Source organism: Heliangelus exortis, chromosome 1 (genome assembly GCF_036169615.1).
Source record: "Heliangelus exortis chromosome 1, bHelExo1.hap1, whole genome shotgun sequence".
Taxonomy (NCBI): Eukaryota; Metazoa; Chordata; class Aves; order Apodiformes; family Trochilidae; genus Heliangelus; species Heliangelus exortis.
This window is the reverse complement of record NC_092422.1, coordinates 147,632,643-147,648,930: the sequence shown is the minus strand read 5'-3', so window position 1 is coordinate 147,648,930 and position 16,288 is coordinate 147,632,643. Positions and strand designations below refer to the sequence as shown.

Here is a 16,288-nt window from a genome sequence, read left to right as displayed (position 1 = left end):
AGTCCTGGGTCTTCCTTCTTGCCCTTTCTCAAGACTGGAGTGACACTGGTTTTCTCCAGTCCTGAGGCAGCTTGCCTGTTCTCCAGGACTTTTCAAAGTTGATGGAGAGAGGCCCAGCAATGACTTCTACCATCCCCCTCAACACTCACGGGTGTATCACCTCAGAACCCTTGAGCTTATGGATATCCAGTTCACACAACAGATGTCTCACTTGGTTCTCCTCAAACAAGGTAAACTCTTCCTTTGTCCAGACTTTCTCTGTTACCTCCAAAGTCTGGAGGAGGCTGGGACTCCTGAAGTCTGGCCTGAGCAGTAAAGACAGAAGCAAAGGTGACATTCAGTAACTCTGCCTCTCTGCATCCTCTGTCACCATAGCACCTGCATCACTCAATGGCAGGCCCCTAGTTTCTCCTCTTTTCTTTCTAAATCCAATACACTTGAAGAAACCCTTCGTTGCCATGCCTTGCCAGGTTTAACTCAAAGGAGGCCTTGGCTTTTCTGGTTTCCCTATTGCACTTTCTGGCAGCATTCTTGTAATCTGCCCAAGTGCTCGGTCCCTCCGTCCAAATGCGGTAAACTTCCTTCTGACACCTGAGATTTTTCAGAAGATCCTGCTCAACCATGCAGGTCTCCTGTTCCTGCCGCCTTATTTCTTGCTCTTAGGCATACACCAATCCTGAGCTTAGAGAAAGTGGTGCTTGAATATCAACCAGCTCTCTTGACCCCCCCCTATACCTGCCAGAGTCCTGTGCCAGGGGATTCCTCCAAACAAGTTCTTCCAGAGGTCAGGGATGGCCCTTCTGAAGTCCCAAGTTGCCATCCTACTTAGTGCTTTGTGCATGCTGCCCATGAAGCAGACACAGTCTCCAAAAGCCTCTGGTAACTGATAAGAAGCAACAACTTTCCAACACTTTTTGGGGATGAATCTGTGCCCCTGTGTCAGAGGACCAGCATAGACAAAACCCACGTGGAACACCAGCAACAGCTGCCAGCCTGTTGGTCTGGGAGTTGCAATGGGAAGCAGCTGAGCTTATGGGACAAGGGCATGGGTCAGGTGACCCAAATGGACCAACCACAGGATTCCTTCCCATGTTGCTCAGTATAAAAAGGCTCCCACGAGTGCCCTCTGGTGGCTTCTCTGGCTGGTGTGCAATTTGCCTGAGGCCTTTCTTGCCTCCGATCAGGATGATGGTCAGGATAATGCCCCTCATGCGGCCCCTCATTTCCTCACTGGAGAAGCACACCACTGGCCAAGACAGGTACCCTTCTACTTTCCCTCGTACCACCAGCCTGGTTGCTCTAAGACTGTTGCAAACTCTCACTGAGACCCTGGACTTGGGGACCCCCATCTGATGCCCAATCCAGTGTGGGACTTTTCCAGTTGGGAAGGAATTACCAGCTGAGGTGGCAAGTGCCATATTTACATATTTGTGTATACGCTTGTCCTTTGCTATTACAACCTCATTAAACCTTTCCAAGTTTTTTCTTCTACCTCTAAGTCTCTTTCCCTCACTCCCTTCCTTGTCTTCTCCTGGGAGCCTGGTACAAGGAGGAGCAGAGAGCATCTGTCAGTCTCTAGTTACTGCCTAAAACCGTGACTGTCTGCAGTCGACCTCAGATGATTGTGTAGAGAGGCTTTTTGTAAGCTCTGGTACTATCACCTAAAGAACAGGTATTGGAAATGGGAGAACTGAACCTGCTGGAGGAATGGGACATGACCTGGACATATATGGAGAAAGGAGTCCAGGAGAACAGAACTCTTGGGGAGGTTTGAGATGTTCAGTGAAAATGTCTTGAGGCTTAAGGTGGAGAAAGCAGTCAGCGATAAGAGGAGACTAGATTCTAACACGTACAAAATTACTTGTGTTTTCATCAAACCTTCAACCTATGATCCTCACAACCTCACCTGCCAGTCTTCTGAATATGCAATGACTGCCTGAACAAGCACAGCCCTCAATAGAAAGGCATCCAGCCTGATGCAGAAAGGGGAGGTTGCAGACACAGATCTGAGGACAGTGTGAGCAGATGTGCAGAGGCAGTCCTGGGGTTTTTGTTGTGCAGACTGCCCTCCTATGAACTAAGGAGGTGCTGAGGGAAGTGTCAGTGGAGGGAATACTGGCAGGAAGGAGGGAAAGTGATAATCAGTAGGAAAAGAAAAATTAATATCAACCTAAAATGGATGGATATGTGGATAAAATGCAAATGTGAAGAAATCATTCTCAGTGACTATGACCAGGAGGGAATAAACCTCAAATAGTGCAGCTGAGTGTCCATACCCTTCCTGAGCAGTGTTGTGGAGGAGAAGAGACTTTCCTGTTGGGATTTTCAAGAAGACAGGCTCTGGCATTTAGTCTCTGAGAAGAGCTGGGGTATCTGCAGGGTCATGAGAGGTGGGAGGTGTGCAGTCATGGGTAGCCTGGTAGTGGGGGAATACTCAGGCTTCCTGAGTCCTTGGAGCTTTTTATTCCAGAGTGGCTCAAGTCTGAAACTTGGGTTGGTGTAAGGCACAGGTTCCCCAACAGTCGACCTGGACTGAAATGGTCACCAAGCTCAGGCACTTGTGTCCTGGAGTTTCCTTGCCTAAAAACAGGAGGCTGTCAGGAGATGAGTCCAGATCCAGGTTACACCTCCCAGAGTCAGGTGCTCGTTGTTGGTTTGTTCTCAGCTCTGTCTGTCTGTCTAACACTGGCTGTTTCCTTCCCTCTCTAGGCAACATGCTACATCTGAGCCTTACAAGATGCAGGAGAGCAGCAATCCTGATGGTCCTTTCCAGGAGGGATCCAGGAGCTATCAGGGGTGAGCGTAAGGTTTTCCTGAAATTCCTCTCCCCGGGAAGTCTTCTTCTTTCCCACACAGCCAGTCACCTTCCTCCACTATGCACAGTACATCTTGAACCTCCAAAGGTTCACAGCCTGTGAACACAAGGTTTCTGAAACAAAGAATTACAATCATTTGACTGACAGAGCAGAAACCTGATGTGGTAATCCCTGGGTTCAGAATATTGATGTCAGATGGCATGGTTTCCTTTGAAAGGAGAGGAAAGGAACAGGGAACAAGAGGTCTCCTTCATATTAGGGCTGCATGTCCTGGTTCTGACATGTGTAATACAGAATAAGAGAGTGTTGGGGGTTGGAAGGGAGCTCTGGGGATCGCCTGATCCTAATTAACTACTGTCAGGGATAATTAGGAATTAGTTTTTAACACAGATCGTTTTCTTCCATCTCTAGGGAACGTGCTACATATGATACTTACAAGATTTCACCTTACATGAAGCAGGAGACCAGTAAACCAGATCGTCCTTTCCAGGAGGGATCCAGGAGCTATCAGGGGTGAGCGTAAGGTTTTCCTGAAATTCCTCTCCCCGGGAAGTCTTCTTCTTTCCCACACAGCCAGTCACCTTCCTCCACTATGCACAGTACATCTCGAACCTCCAAAGGTTCACAGCCTGTGAACACAAGGTTTCTGAAACAAAGAATTACAATCATTTGACTGACAGAGCAGAAACCTGATGTGGTAATCCCTGGGTTCAGAATATTGATGTCAGATGGCATGGTTTCCTTTGAAAGGAGAGGAAAGGAACAGGGAACAAGAGGTCTCCTTCATATTAGGGCTGCATGTCCTGGTTCTGACATGTGTAATACAGAATAAGAGAGTGTTGGGGGTTGGAAGGGAGCTCTGGGAATCGCCTGATCCCCCATCCCTGACAGTAGTCAGGGATAATTAGGAATTAGTTTTTAACACAGATCGTTTTCTTCCATCTCTAGGGAACGTGCTACATATGATACCTACGAGATTTCACCTTACATGAAGCAGGAGACCAGTAAACCAGATCGTCCTTTCCAGGAGGGATCTGGGTGCTACCAGGGGTGAGCATAAGGTTTTCCTGAAATTCCTCTCCCCAACAAGTCTTGTTCTTTCCCACACAGCCAGTCACCTTCCTCCACTATGCACAATATGTCTCGAACCTCCCAAGTTACACAACTTTTCAATACAACGTTTCTGTAACAAAGTAATGAAGGTAATTTGATTAACAGAGCAGAAACCTGATGTGGTAATCCCTGAGGTCAGAATATTGATGTCAGATGCCATGGTTTCCTTTGAAAGCAGAGGAAAGGAACAGGGAACAAGAGGTCTCCTTCATATTAGGGCTGCATGTCCTGGTTCTGACATGTGTAACACAGAATTAGAGAGTGTTGGGGGTTGGAAGGGAGCATGTGGAATCGCCTGATCCCACATCCCTGACATTAATCAGGGATAATTAGGAATTAGTTTTTAACACAGATCGTTTTCTTCCATCTCTAGGGAACGTGCTACATATGATACTTACAAGATTTCACCTTACATGATGCAGGAGACCCGCAAATCAGATCGTCCTTTCCAGGAGGGATCTGGGTGCTACCAGGGGTGAGCATAAGGTTTTCCTGAAATTCCTCTCCCCAACAAGTCTTGTTCTTTCCCACACGGCCTGTCATCTTCCTCCACTATGCAAAATACATCTAGCACCTCCCAAGCTACATAACCTTTGAACACAACGTTTCTGAAACAAAGTAATGAAGGTGATTTGATTGACGGAGCAGAAACCTCATGGGGTAATCCCTGGGTTCAGAATATTGATGTCAGGTGGCATGGTTTCCTTTGAAAGGAGAGGAAAGGAACAAGGGACAAGAGGTCTCCTTCACATAAGGGCTGCATGTTCTGGTTCTGACATGTGTAATACAGAATTAGAGATAAGGTATTTAACCTCTGGTTTGATTTTCTCTTTGTTCTAATTTAATTAGCGATAAATTCAAGCGGTGGGTTTACTTTTTCCCCAAGATGAGTCTTTTTCTTGCCTGTGACCATACCTGGTGAGCAAACCCTCTCTCTCCTTGACCCCACCCACGAGCTTGTAGTTGGATTTCCTCCACCCCGCCCGACAGTGGGAGGAGAGCGAGCGAGAGAGCAAACGCCTGCTTCTTTGTTGTCAGCTGAGCCCAAACCATGACACTCAAATAACGTGCAGATCTTGCAGCTTCAGAGTGCTCACGTGCACTATAGGTACTGGCTCAGAGAATCACAAAACACCCACCTGGCAAAGCACAGCCTGGGGAAGTTTTGGTCTCTAGACTTCTTGTCCCCTCTGGGCTGATCAAGACCTGGCAGGAGGAAGTTTAACTTGTGCGGTTTTTAGGACTCCAATAGATCGGTGCCTACTGGCTCTAATGTGCTTTGTTATTTCTTTCTTCCCCTGGCAGACAGATGGACAGCAAGGGAAGAGGTTTGTCTGGCTCTGTTAATAGTCAACCACAAGTCCCAGGGAGTCTCCACAGGTAATGTGATTCTTTATACTGAGAATCCATTCAGGAGGAGAAAATCCTCAGTGTTTCTGCAGCTCCCACAGAAGCATACTCACCCCTTGGTTATCACAGCTCTGTCCTGTGGGACAGACCAAATATCCACTCTCTTCTCTCTTGCTTCTGATGTCCCAGCTTGGCAGGTTGTGAGGTGAGCTTTCATTTTGATAGAAATACTTCTCTGGTTATGTAATGACTGCCTGAACAAGCACAGCCCTCAATAGAAAGGAATCCAGCCTGATGCAGAAAGGGGAGGTTGCAGACACAGATCTGAGGACAGTGTGAGCAGATGTGCAGAGGCAGTCCTGGGGTTTTTGTTGTGCAGACTGCCCTCCTATGAACTAAGGAGGTGCTGAGGGAAGTGTCGGTGGAGGGAATACTGGCAGGAAGGAGGGAAAGTGATAATCCGTAGGAAAAGAAAAATTAATATCAACCTAAAATGGATGGATGCATGGATTAAGTCCAAATGTGACGAAATCATTCTCAGTGACTATGACCAGGAGGGAATAAACCTCAAATAGTGCAGCTGAGTGTCCATACCCTTCCTGAGCAGCATTGCGGAGGAGAAGAGACTTTCCTGTTGGGATTTTCAAGAAGACAGGCTCTGGCATTTAGTCTCTGAGAAGAGCTGGGGTATCTGCAGGGTCATGAGAGGTGGGAGGTGTGCAGTCATGGGTAGCCTGGTAGTGGGGGAATTCTCAGGCTTCCTGAGTCCTTGGAGCTTTTTATTCCAGAGTGGCTCAAGTTTGAAACTTGGGTTGGTGTAAGGCACAGGTTCCCCAACAGTCGACCTGGACTGAAATGGTCACCAAGCTCAGGCACTTGTGTCCTGGAGTTTCCTTGCCTAATAACAAGGAGGCTGTCAGGAGATGAGTCCAGATCCAGGTTACACCTCCCAGAGTCTGGTGCTCGTTGTTGGTTTGTTCTCAGCTCTGTCTGTCTGTCTAACACTGGCTGTTTCCTTCCCTCTCTAGGCAACATGCTACATCTGAGCCTTACAAGATGCAGGAGACCAGCAATCCTGATGGTCCTTTCCAGGAGGGATCCAGGAGCTATCAGGGGTGAGCGTAAGGTTTTCCTGAAATTCCTCTCCCCCAGAAGTCTTGTTCTTTCTCACATGGCCAGTCACCTTCCTCCACTATGCACAGTACATCTTGAACCTCCAAAGGTTCACAGCCTGTGAACACAACATTTCTGAAACAAAGAATTACAATCATTTGACTGACAGAGCAGAAACCTGATGTGGTAATCCCTGGGTTCAGAATATTGATGTCAGATGCCATGGTTTCCTTTGAAAGGAGAGGAAAGGATCAGGGAACAAGAGGTCTCCTTCATATTAGGGCTGCATGTTCTGGTTCTGACATGTGTAACACAGAATAAGAGAGTGTTGGGGGTTGGAAGGGAGCTCTGGGGATCGCCTGATCCCCCATCCCTGACAGTAGTCAGGGATAATTAGGAATTAGTTTTTAACAGAGATCGTTTTCTTCCATCTCTAGGGAACGTGCTACATATGATACTTACAAGATTTCACCTTACATGATGCAGGAGACCAGCAAATCAGATCGTCCTTTCCAGGAGGGATCTGGGTGCTACCAGGGGTGAGCATAAGGTTTTCCTGAAATTCCTCTCCCCAACAAGTCTTGTTCTTTCCCACACAGCCAGTCACCTTCCTCCACTATGCACAATACATCTTGAACCTCCCAAGTTACACAACTTTTCAGTACAACGTTTCTGTAACAAAGTAATGAAGGTAATTTGATTGACAGAGCAGAAACCTGATGTGGTAATCCCTGAGGTCAGAATATTGATGTCAGATGCCATGGTTTCCTTTGAAAGCAGAGGAAAGGAACAGGGAACAAGAGGTCTCCTTCATATTAGGGCTGCATGTCCTGGTTCTGACATGTGTAATACAGAATAAGAGAGTGTTGGGGGTTGGAAGGGAGCTCTGGGGATCGCCTGATCCCACATCCCTGACATTAATCAGGGATAATTAGGAATTAGTTTTTAACAGAGATCGTTTTCTTCCATCTCTAGGGAACGTGCTACATATGATACTTACAAGATTTCATCTTACATGATGCAGGAGACCAGCAAACCAGATCGTCCTTTCCAGGAGGGATCTGGGTGCTACCAGGGGTGAGCATAAGGTTTTCCTGAAATGCCTCTCCCCAACAAGTCTTGTTCTTTCCCACACGGCCTGTCATCTTCCTCCACTATGCAAAATACATCTAGCACCTCCCAAGCTACATAACCTTTGAACACAACGTTTCTGAAACAAAGTAATGAAGGTGATTTGATTGACGGAGCAGAAACCTCATGGGGTAATCCCTGGGTTCAGAATATTGATGTCAGGTGGCATGGTTTCCTTTGAAAGGAGAGGAAAGGAACAAGGGACAAGAGGTCTCCTTCACATAAGGGCTGCATGTTCTGGTTCTGACATGTGTAATACAGAATTAGAGATAAGGTATTTAACCTCTGGTTTGATTTTCTCTTTGTTCTAATTTAATTAGCGATAAGTTCAAGCGGTGGGTTTACTTTTTCCGCAAGATGAGTCTTTTTCTTGCCTGTGACCATACCTGGTGAGCAAACCCTCTCTCTCCTTGACCCCACCCACGAGCTTGTAGTTGGATTTCCTCCACCCCGCCCGACAGTGGGAGGAGAGCGAGCGAGAGAGCAAACGCCTCCTTCTTTGTTGTCAGCTGAGCCCAAACCATGACACTCAAATAACGTGCAGATCTTGCAGCTTCAGAGTGCTCATGTGCACTATACTCACTGGCTCAGTGAATCACAAAACACCCACCTGGCAAAGCACAGCCTGGGGAAGTTTTGGTCTCTAGACTTCTTGTCCCCTCTGGGCTGATCAGGACCTGGCAGGAGGAAGTTTAACTTGTGCGGTTTTTAGGACTCCAGTAGATCGGTGCCTACTGGCTCTAATGTGCTTTGTTATTTCTTTCTTCCCCTGGCAGACAGATGGACAGCAAGGGAAGAGGTTTGTCTGGCTCTGTTAATAGTCAGCCACAAATCCCAGGGAGTCTCCACAGGTAATGTGATTCTTTATACTGAGAATCCATTCAGGAGGAGAAAATCCTCAGTGTTTCTGCAGCTCTCACAGAAACATACTCACCCCTTGGTTATCACAGCTTTGTCCTGTGGGGCAGACCAAATTTTCACTCTCTTCTCTCTTGCTTCTGATGTCCCAGCTTGGCAGGTTGTGAGGTGAGCTTTCATTTTGATAGAAATACTTCTCTGGTTATGTAATGACTGCCTGAACAAGCACAGCCCTCAATAGAAAGGAATCCAGCCTGATGCAGAAAGGGGAGGTTGCAGACACAGATCTGAGGACAGTGTGAGCAGATGTGCAGAGGCAGTCCTGGGGTTTTTGTTGTGCAGACTGCCCTCCTATGAACTAAGGAGGTGCTGAGGGAAGTGTCGGTGGAGGGAATACTGGCAGGAAGGAGGGAAAGTGATAATCCGTAGGAAAAGAAAAATTAATATCAACCTAAAATGGATGGATGCATGGATTAAGTACAAATGTGAAGAAACCATTCTCAGTGACTATGACCAGGAGGGAATAAACCTCAAATAGTGCAGCTGAGTGTCCATACCCTACCTGAGCAGCACTGCGGAGGAGAAGAGACTTTCCTGTTGGGATTTTCAAGAAGACAGGCTCTGGCATTTAGTCTCTGAGAAGAGCTGGGGTATCTGCAGGGTCATGAGAGGTGGGAGGTGTGCAGTCATGGGTAGCCTGGTAGTGGGGGAATTCTCAGGCTTCCTGAGTCCTTGGAGCTTTTTATTCCAGAGTGGCTCAAGTTTGAAACTTGGGTTGCTGTGAGGCACAGGTTCCCCAACAGTCGACCTGGACTCAAATGGTCACCAAGCTCAGGCACTTGTGTCCTGGAGTTTCCTTGCCTAATAACAAGGAGGCTGTCAGGAGATGAGTCCAGATCCAGGTTACACCTCCCAGAGTCTGGTGCTCGTTCTTGGTTTGTTCTCAGCTCTGTCTGTCTGTCTAACACTGGCTGTTTCCTTCCCTCTCTAGGCAACATGCTACATCTGAGCCTTACAAGATGCAGGAGAGCAGCAATCCTGATGGTCCTTTCCAGGAGGGATCCAGGAGCTATCAGGGGTGAGCGTAAGGTTTTCCTGAAATTCCTCTCCCCCAGAAGTCTTGTTCTTTCTCACATGGCCAGTCACCTTCCTCCACTATGCACAATACATCTTGAACCTCCAAAGGTTCACAGCCTGTGAACACAACATTTCTGAAACAAAGAATTACAATCATTTGACTGACAGAGCAGAAACCTGATGTGGTAATCCCTGGGTTCAGAATATTGATGTCAGATGGCATGGTTTCCTTTGAAAGGAGAGGAAAGGAACAGGGAACAAGAGGTCTCCTTCATATTAGGGCTGCATGTTCTGGTTCTGACATGTGCAATACAGAATTAGAGAGTGTTGGGGGTTGGAAGGGAGCTCTGGGGATCGTCTGGTCCCACATCCCTGACAGGGCAGGTTCTCCTGGAGCAGGTTGCACAGGATGGCATCCAGGTGGGTTTTGAATGACTCCAGAGACAGAGACTCCACCACCACTGGGCACTCAGAGCTCTGCCACCCTGAAAGTACAGGAATTCCTCCTCGTGTTTGGGTGGATGATGTTCAAGATGTAGAATGCAACTAGAGAATAGAGGAGAGTAGATTCTAACAAGTAGAGAATACTTGTGTTTTCTTCAGACTTTCAACCTTTGATCCTCACAACCTCACCTCCCTTTCTACTGAAAGGGAGACTCCACCGGCACTGGGCACTCGGAGCTCTCTCACACTGAAAGTACAGAAATTCCTCCTCGCTTTTGGTTGGTACTTCCTGTCTCTGATTTTGTGCCCAATGTCTCTTGTCCTCTCCCTGGGCACCACTGAAAAAGTCTGGCCCCAGCCTCCTGACACCCACCCTTCAAGGATTTTTAAGCATCGGTAAGATTTCCCCTCATTCTTCTCTTCTCCAGACTAGTAAGTCCCAAGACCCTCAGCCTTTCCTCCTAAGAGAGATATCTAGTGCCTTCATCATCTTTGTAGCCCTTTGCAGGGCCTTCTCCAGCAGTTTCCTGTCCTTGAATTGGGAGCCCAGAACTGCACACAGTACTCCAGATGTGGCCTCAGCAGGCCAGGGTAGAGCGGGAGGATAACCACTCTTAAGCTGCTTGCCATGCTGTTCGTGAGGCACCCCAGGATGCCATTGTCCTTCTGGGCCATAAAGGCACATTCTGCCTCATGGTCATCCTGTTGTTCACCAGGACTCCCAGGTCTTTTTTCACAGAGCTGCTTTCTAGCAGAAGACTGACATTACTTGGACATATGTGGAAAATGGAATGCAGGAGAACATAACTCTTTAGACGGTTTGAGATGTTTGGTGATTATGTTTTGATGTTTAAGATGGAGAAAAGATCTTAAGAAAAGAGTTATGTCTAAGAAGTGGATTCTCACAGCTTCATGTCCCTTTCTTCTGATTTTAAAAGCTTTCCCCTTGATTTGAGCATAAATTCTCAATAGAGGCTTTTAAGGGGAGGTTTTGAAGGTCCCCTGGAAGGTCCTGTGTGCTCTGCCCTTTTCCATCTTGGTTTTTTTTTTTTGGGTTTTTTTGGGTTTTTTTGGTGCTGGAATTCAAACTATGTATTAGGGGCATGTCCGCTGTTTCCCATTGTCCAAGAGATCTCACAAAAGGAATCTGTTTTAGGGCACTTCCTGTAGGGGTCACCCAAGCAGAACTTCAGGAAAAACAGGAAGCTAAGGCGTTGAAAACACGTCAGAAAAGGTAAGGTATTTATTCAGATTTCTGATGCAATGTGTTTCCACACTAAAGAGCTCCAGATTACTCAGAAGACAACCTAGACACCTTGTTCCTAGACTTTCAACCTGCCAGCATTGCTTTCTAACTGATTTCTCAAAGATGGCTGGGGTTGTTCTGGAAAGAGAAGGAGATGTTCCCAGGGTGAACATGTTAGGAAAAGACACTCAGCTGAGAAACATTATGTCCCACATAAAACATGCCTGACAGCTAAACAATATAGTTGGGAAGTGCACTGTAGCAAACATGGAAATCCTAACATCCATAACATGCTGTAGTATAGTTATGCTTCTTCATTGTTTTATCTTGTCCTAGCTAAGTTTAACATCCTTCTTTCCCTAGGAACACACTGCTCTCTTCTAAAATGATGAGCATGCACCAGCATTCTGAGAACATGAATGACCCTTTGCGTTTGTCTGCTGTGCTGCACATGTATGAGATGCTCAGGCTACAGGGCTGGGCAAAACTCAAGTTCTCCCAAGACCCCTCCATGTCATATAAAGATGCCAGCATCTTAATTAAGGTTTGTTCATCTCTTATGTTCTCAGTCTGACTTTTACCAGGTCAATATGGTGTTGCCAGTATAGCAGGCTTTGTGTATTTCTGTACTTGACAGGTCTGGGGTCTCTGGTATTCCAGTCCAGCAGGGACTGGAAAATACTGAAATATGCAGTCCTGCATATTGGTCTAGAGAGCAGACTGAAGGTGACCTACTTCCTTCTGTCTCTTAGAAGGGCACATTCCAAATCCCAGCCCCATATTTCACTCATGTTAAGCACAGGTGGGAAAACATAATCCAGATTTGTTACGGTAAATGCTTGAAGTACTAGATGGGAGAGATTGTTCTACTGTCTGACTCACTGCTTTGATGTTTGGGGGATCTGAAGAAAACTGCCAACATGCTGGACCATAAAGGAGGAGACTGAGGTGACCCCATTATTAGCATTGCGGTGACGATAAAGTCCCAGAGATGCTGAAAAATGTGCTTCAACATGCAAACATCTTGATGAGACTCTTTCCCAGGTATTGAAGAGATATTTCAATCAATTAGTGGCCCCACAATTTACTCGAGTGCAGATGTGGTTTCAGCACATGCTTTCCACACTACAGCTCTTGTTTCACTATGACTGTTGATGTAAATAGCTGCTGTCTTTGCACTGCAGGAGCTGTTTAGTGCTTGTGAGAAGGATGTAGAGCAGAGAACAAACAGCATATTTGAATTGCTTGACAATCCATCTTTGAATGATGCTGAGAACAAAAGAAAACAGGTACTTTATGTTTCTGTCTACCTGGACCCAGGCAGTGGGACAAAAGGGCCATTGGTGTCTGCAGTTCATTTAGTACACAGCTTCTGCTTGGGACACTACCCAAAATGTATTGGCAATGGGGAAAACTTGACCTTGGCATAACGTGAGCTGAGAGGAACGGGGGTGCTGAAAGCTGAGTTCCAGCCACCTTTCTGTGCCCCACAAGACACGTCTGTATGTCTGAATTGTCCAATTGGCTGAGGCACATATTGGGGTGCAGAGAGCATTTTCCAGCCCTGTGTCGCTTTCATGGGACTTTCCTCCAAAGCTTGGAACCAGCAGCTTCTCCACTGCTGACCAACAGGATCTGAGAGACAAATTTTCCCAGAGTTCAGGGACTGTGCTGCTGTCCACACAACATGCTAACAGTCTGCTTTGTGCTGTGCTTGGTTTGTAGGAAAGTATACAAAAGATAAGGAGTCTCCTCAGAGATTTCTCTTACCAAAACAACTCAGAGCTTTACAGCAAAATTGTCATGGTGAGTAAGGATACAACACAGCAAGAGGGGGAGTGGTCTGATTTTCTGGCATGTCTGTGCAGCTCAGTATTTTAAAAAAAGGGAGGTCTTCTTTCTGCTTGGGGTTGTTCACGTCTAGTGTGAGAGGTATGCAGCCCATACACTTCCAAGTATTTTCAGAGGCACAAGTAACCTTGAAAGGGAGATATAAAGCTGTGCTGTGAGCAGTGGAAAATGGCAGGACAGGCATGGCAAGCTCTCCTGAGCAAGGGCACAATCCTACCAGACCCAAGCAAGGTGCAAATAGCAGGTTTCATGTTTGGTGATCAGGGCCTGCCACAGGCTGGTTGATCACTGGGCAAACTCACAGTGATCAGGCAGAGAAGTTGGTCTGAGAGTCAGCTTGAATCTACTCCTGGGCCAAGTGGAGGGTCTGTGGGCAGAGACGAGGCTTCTCATAACTCTGTCTCACACAACCCTTTCTGACAGCTTAGCTTTATCATAACATTGGAATTTAAGGTTATGTGGTTATGCTGTACCAAAGCTGACCTGGAACCCAAGCAGCCAAACCCTTGGGAGGGCAAAGGAAAGTTTGCAGAGACTGTTGGTGCTAGTCAAGTGGACTGCAGTTTAGTGATTGGTTTTGGTTTGGTTCGGTTTCTGGGAAATATTTGTGTGATACATATATCACACACACACACACACACACACATATATATATATATATGAAGATTACACACACACATATATATACATATATATATATCTTCATATATATATATATATATATATATGAAAATTCCAAAGAGCAGCTTCCTCCTTTTGCAGCTTGCTGGGCCTTTCTGAAAACTCAGCCTTAGCTCTTTGCACATCTCCCTGTGAGGAAGTAAAGACAGTTGCTGGATGCTGGAACAGCCCAGAATCCAGGACTTAGTGAAAAAGAACCTTAACAGTGCCCCTGGGCCACCTGCCCGACCCACTCAGACAGTACTATCGGCTTTGACACACAAAGTTCTTCTGTGCTTAGTTCCTGTGGAGCAGCTGCACTGAACTAGAGCAGGGAGGCAAGGGAACATTACATCAACTTAACATTACAGAGCTTTGAAAACTTCTTTCATTTGATTTTCAGCAAGCTGGCATTGACACCAAATCTGCCTCTCTAAAAGAGTTCACACATCAGTGCTGCCAAGTTTATATTTTCCTGCTTCTTCAGGAGCCACCAGTTAAAGCTGTGTGGCATGAACAGGGAATCTCCAAGACATATTCAGAGCACGTGATCAAGAAAGACTGCAGTGAGTGGAGAAAAGCAGAATTCCTATGGCCCGTAATGAAAAGGGGGGAAGAAGTCATTGTGAAAGGTGTAGTCTGGGATTAAAAGTAGCATAACTTTAGAGTCAGGCTACTCACTTACATGAGAACAACAAGAAGACAGCTGCTGTTCCATATGTTGCTTTTCTTTATCCCATTAATTACCTGCTTTTCAAAACTAGTAAGTCAGATGCTTCTGGCTTGGCACACTTAGGAGAGATCATTATTTACAAACATGTACTAGAAATGGAAGATGTTTGCCTCAGCAGCAGGCATACATTGGACATAACGCTGGTGTGTTGCTGTCTCTAAACTGCATTTGTGTGCAAAGGGAACCTGTGTTTCTAGCCTGCCTTACCTGCTCTACACAAGTGCTTATGACATTGTCAGATAACAGTGGGGATCTTGGCCACCCAGTGGAGGCATCCACCCAGCAGTAGGTGGTAGGAACAAAGCTTTGCAGAACCCCTCACAGTGATGCTATCACTGCACTCCTCTGCATCCAGGGCAGGGACACCAGCTGCAGGCTCATGCTTTCTGAGTTACTGAATAAACCGTGAGGATGCAGGTGGCCTGGGAAGCAGGCATCCATCTTGGGTAAAAATGTACTCAGCTGAGAAACAGATCAAGGCACGAGATCAGCACCCAACTCCTTTCCCACATGAGTACAATTTTCTACTCCAGAGCCCTTCAGCTACAGACCTGCCACAGCTCTTGATCAAAGTGCTCAAAATTGTGTATGTTTGTGTAAGGGGGGGAGCATTTTTATGTGCTTGTGTGACAAAATATTCAGTTTGAATGTTGAGATTTGCCAAGTAAAAGACTGCATATCCCACTGTATGCCTGCTGAGTCCTTTCCTTCAGTTCTGCTTTCTAGTCCAGCAGTTTCCTCAGCTGCACAAGCTCCCTGGCATTTCCCCAATGCACCCAGGAAGAAAGGCAAATTTCTGTCTGCAAACTGCAGCTGTCTGCAAGCAAATGGTTCTACCTATCCCAGGAATCTACTATTCTGTGAGCATGTTGCAGGTCACTGAAAACATGAGCTGGTATCCCAGTATGTGCAAGAAAACTGGCTTGTAGAGAAACTGAATGTAAAACTATATATATATATATATATATATGTTACTAGGAATATCTGTTATTGAATAGAGCAGGTAAATTAAAATTACATTTTAATTTCCTGGGCTGTCTCCCTCCATGAGCAACAAGGGTCCACCGGTGGTCACCGAAGTGTCTCTGTGCGTGGCATTTCCCTACTGCCAGGCTCTCACACCTGCTGGTGCAAAGGACAACATTTAGCCTGTGGTTCAACAAAACCTCTTTCCCCAGTCTTGGTGTTTGAGGGTGAGATTTCAGGATGAACACCCAGAGTACCACTGGGGTGAGTAAGGCTATCCAATCAGTGTGAGTTACGTTCCTTAAACTACTCCTACCAGCCAAGCAAAGTGCAGGATTTGAGTACCAAACATCAAAAAAATCATTCTGAGTACCAAGTGTCCCAAAAGTCTAAGGACTTTGGAGCACTCAACAAAACACCATTGTTATAGAGAGGCTGGTGAAGGGCAGGGATAATGCTTGTGCCTGCTGCTGTCTTGAGCTAGCCCGAAGTTTCCAAAGAAAATAATGCCCCTGAGGAACAGGTTGAGTCACACAGATATGTCCTGCCTTCCTCCATGTTCCACAGGAAGAAATAATCTTCCCTTCCTCCTTTGGCTCTAAACCATCATAAGGAGAGTTGGAAAAATGTTACTGCTACAGCTGAAATGTTCTTCTCCCATAGCTTCTTCCACCCTGTATCTCTTGGGGACAGGCAGACATTTGCATGACGTGAGAATATTGTATTCCCCCATCACCTCCTCCCCATTCTTTTTTTATCAGTCAACACTGATAAAAGCCTCCCCCTCACTTGGGTTCCTTTATTATCCAAACCAAGCCGAGACAGTTCTGACCAAGACTTTGTTCAAATCTCGGTGGAGACTTGGAGAGTCATTTCTTGCTTGTATATTCTTCATCCAGGAGAAGAGGGACAAGTCTACTTGTATCTCTA

General features: G+C 46.3%; 1 protein-coding gene across 11 annotated transcripts; it reads left to right on the top strand.

Annotated features, from left to right (window-relative positions):
• The first annotated feature begins 2,682 nt into the window (after positions 1–2,682).
• LOC139790634 (uncharacterized) lies at positions 2,683–15,081 on the top strand. 11 transcript variants are annotated; one of them, XM_071732510.1, is made up of 16 exons: positions 2,683–2,796; positions 3,228–3,329; positions 3,765–3,866; positions 4,303–4,404; positions 5,235–5,309; positions 6,308–6,394; positions 6,830–6,931; positions 7,368–7,469; positions 8,300–8,374; positions 9,373–9,459; positions 10,110–10,298; positions 11,059–11,136; positions 11,512–11,692; positions 12,333–12,437; positions 12,874–12,954; positions 14,063–15,081. In XM_071732510.1, the coding sequence occupies exons 1-16, from the start codon at positions 2,738–2,740 to the stop codon at positions 14,306–14,308; spliced, it is 1,773 nt and encodes a 590-aa protein (XP_071588611.1). In that variant the 5' UTR covers positions 2,683–2,737; the 3' UTR covers positions 14,309–15,081. The 11 variants fall into 11 exon arrangements, with proteins under 11 accessions (XP_071588611.1, XP_071588627.1, XP_071588632.1 ...); XM_071732526.1 differs by lacking the exon at positions 4,303–4,404; XM_071732531.1 differs by lacking the exon at positions 6,830–6,931.
• The last annotated feature ends 1,207 nt before the right edge of the window (positions 15,082–16,288 follow it).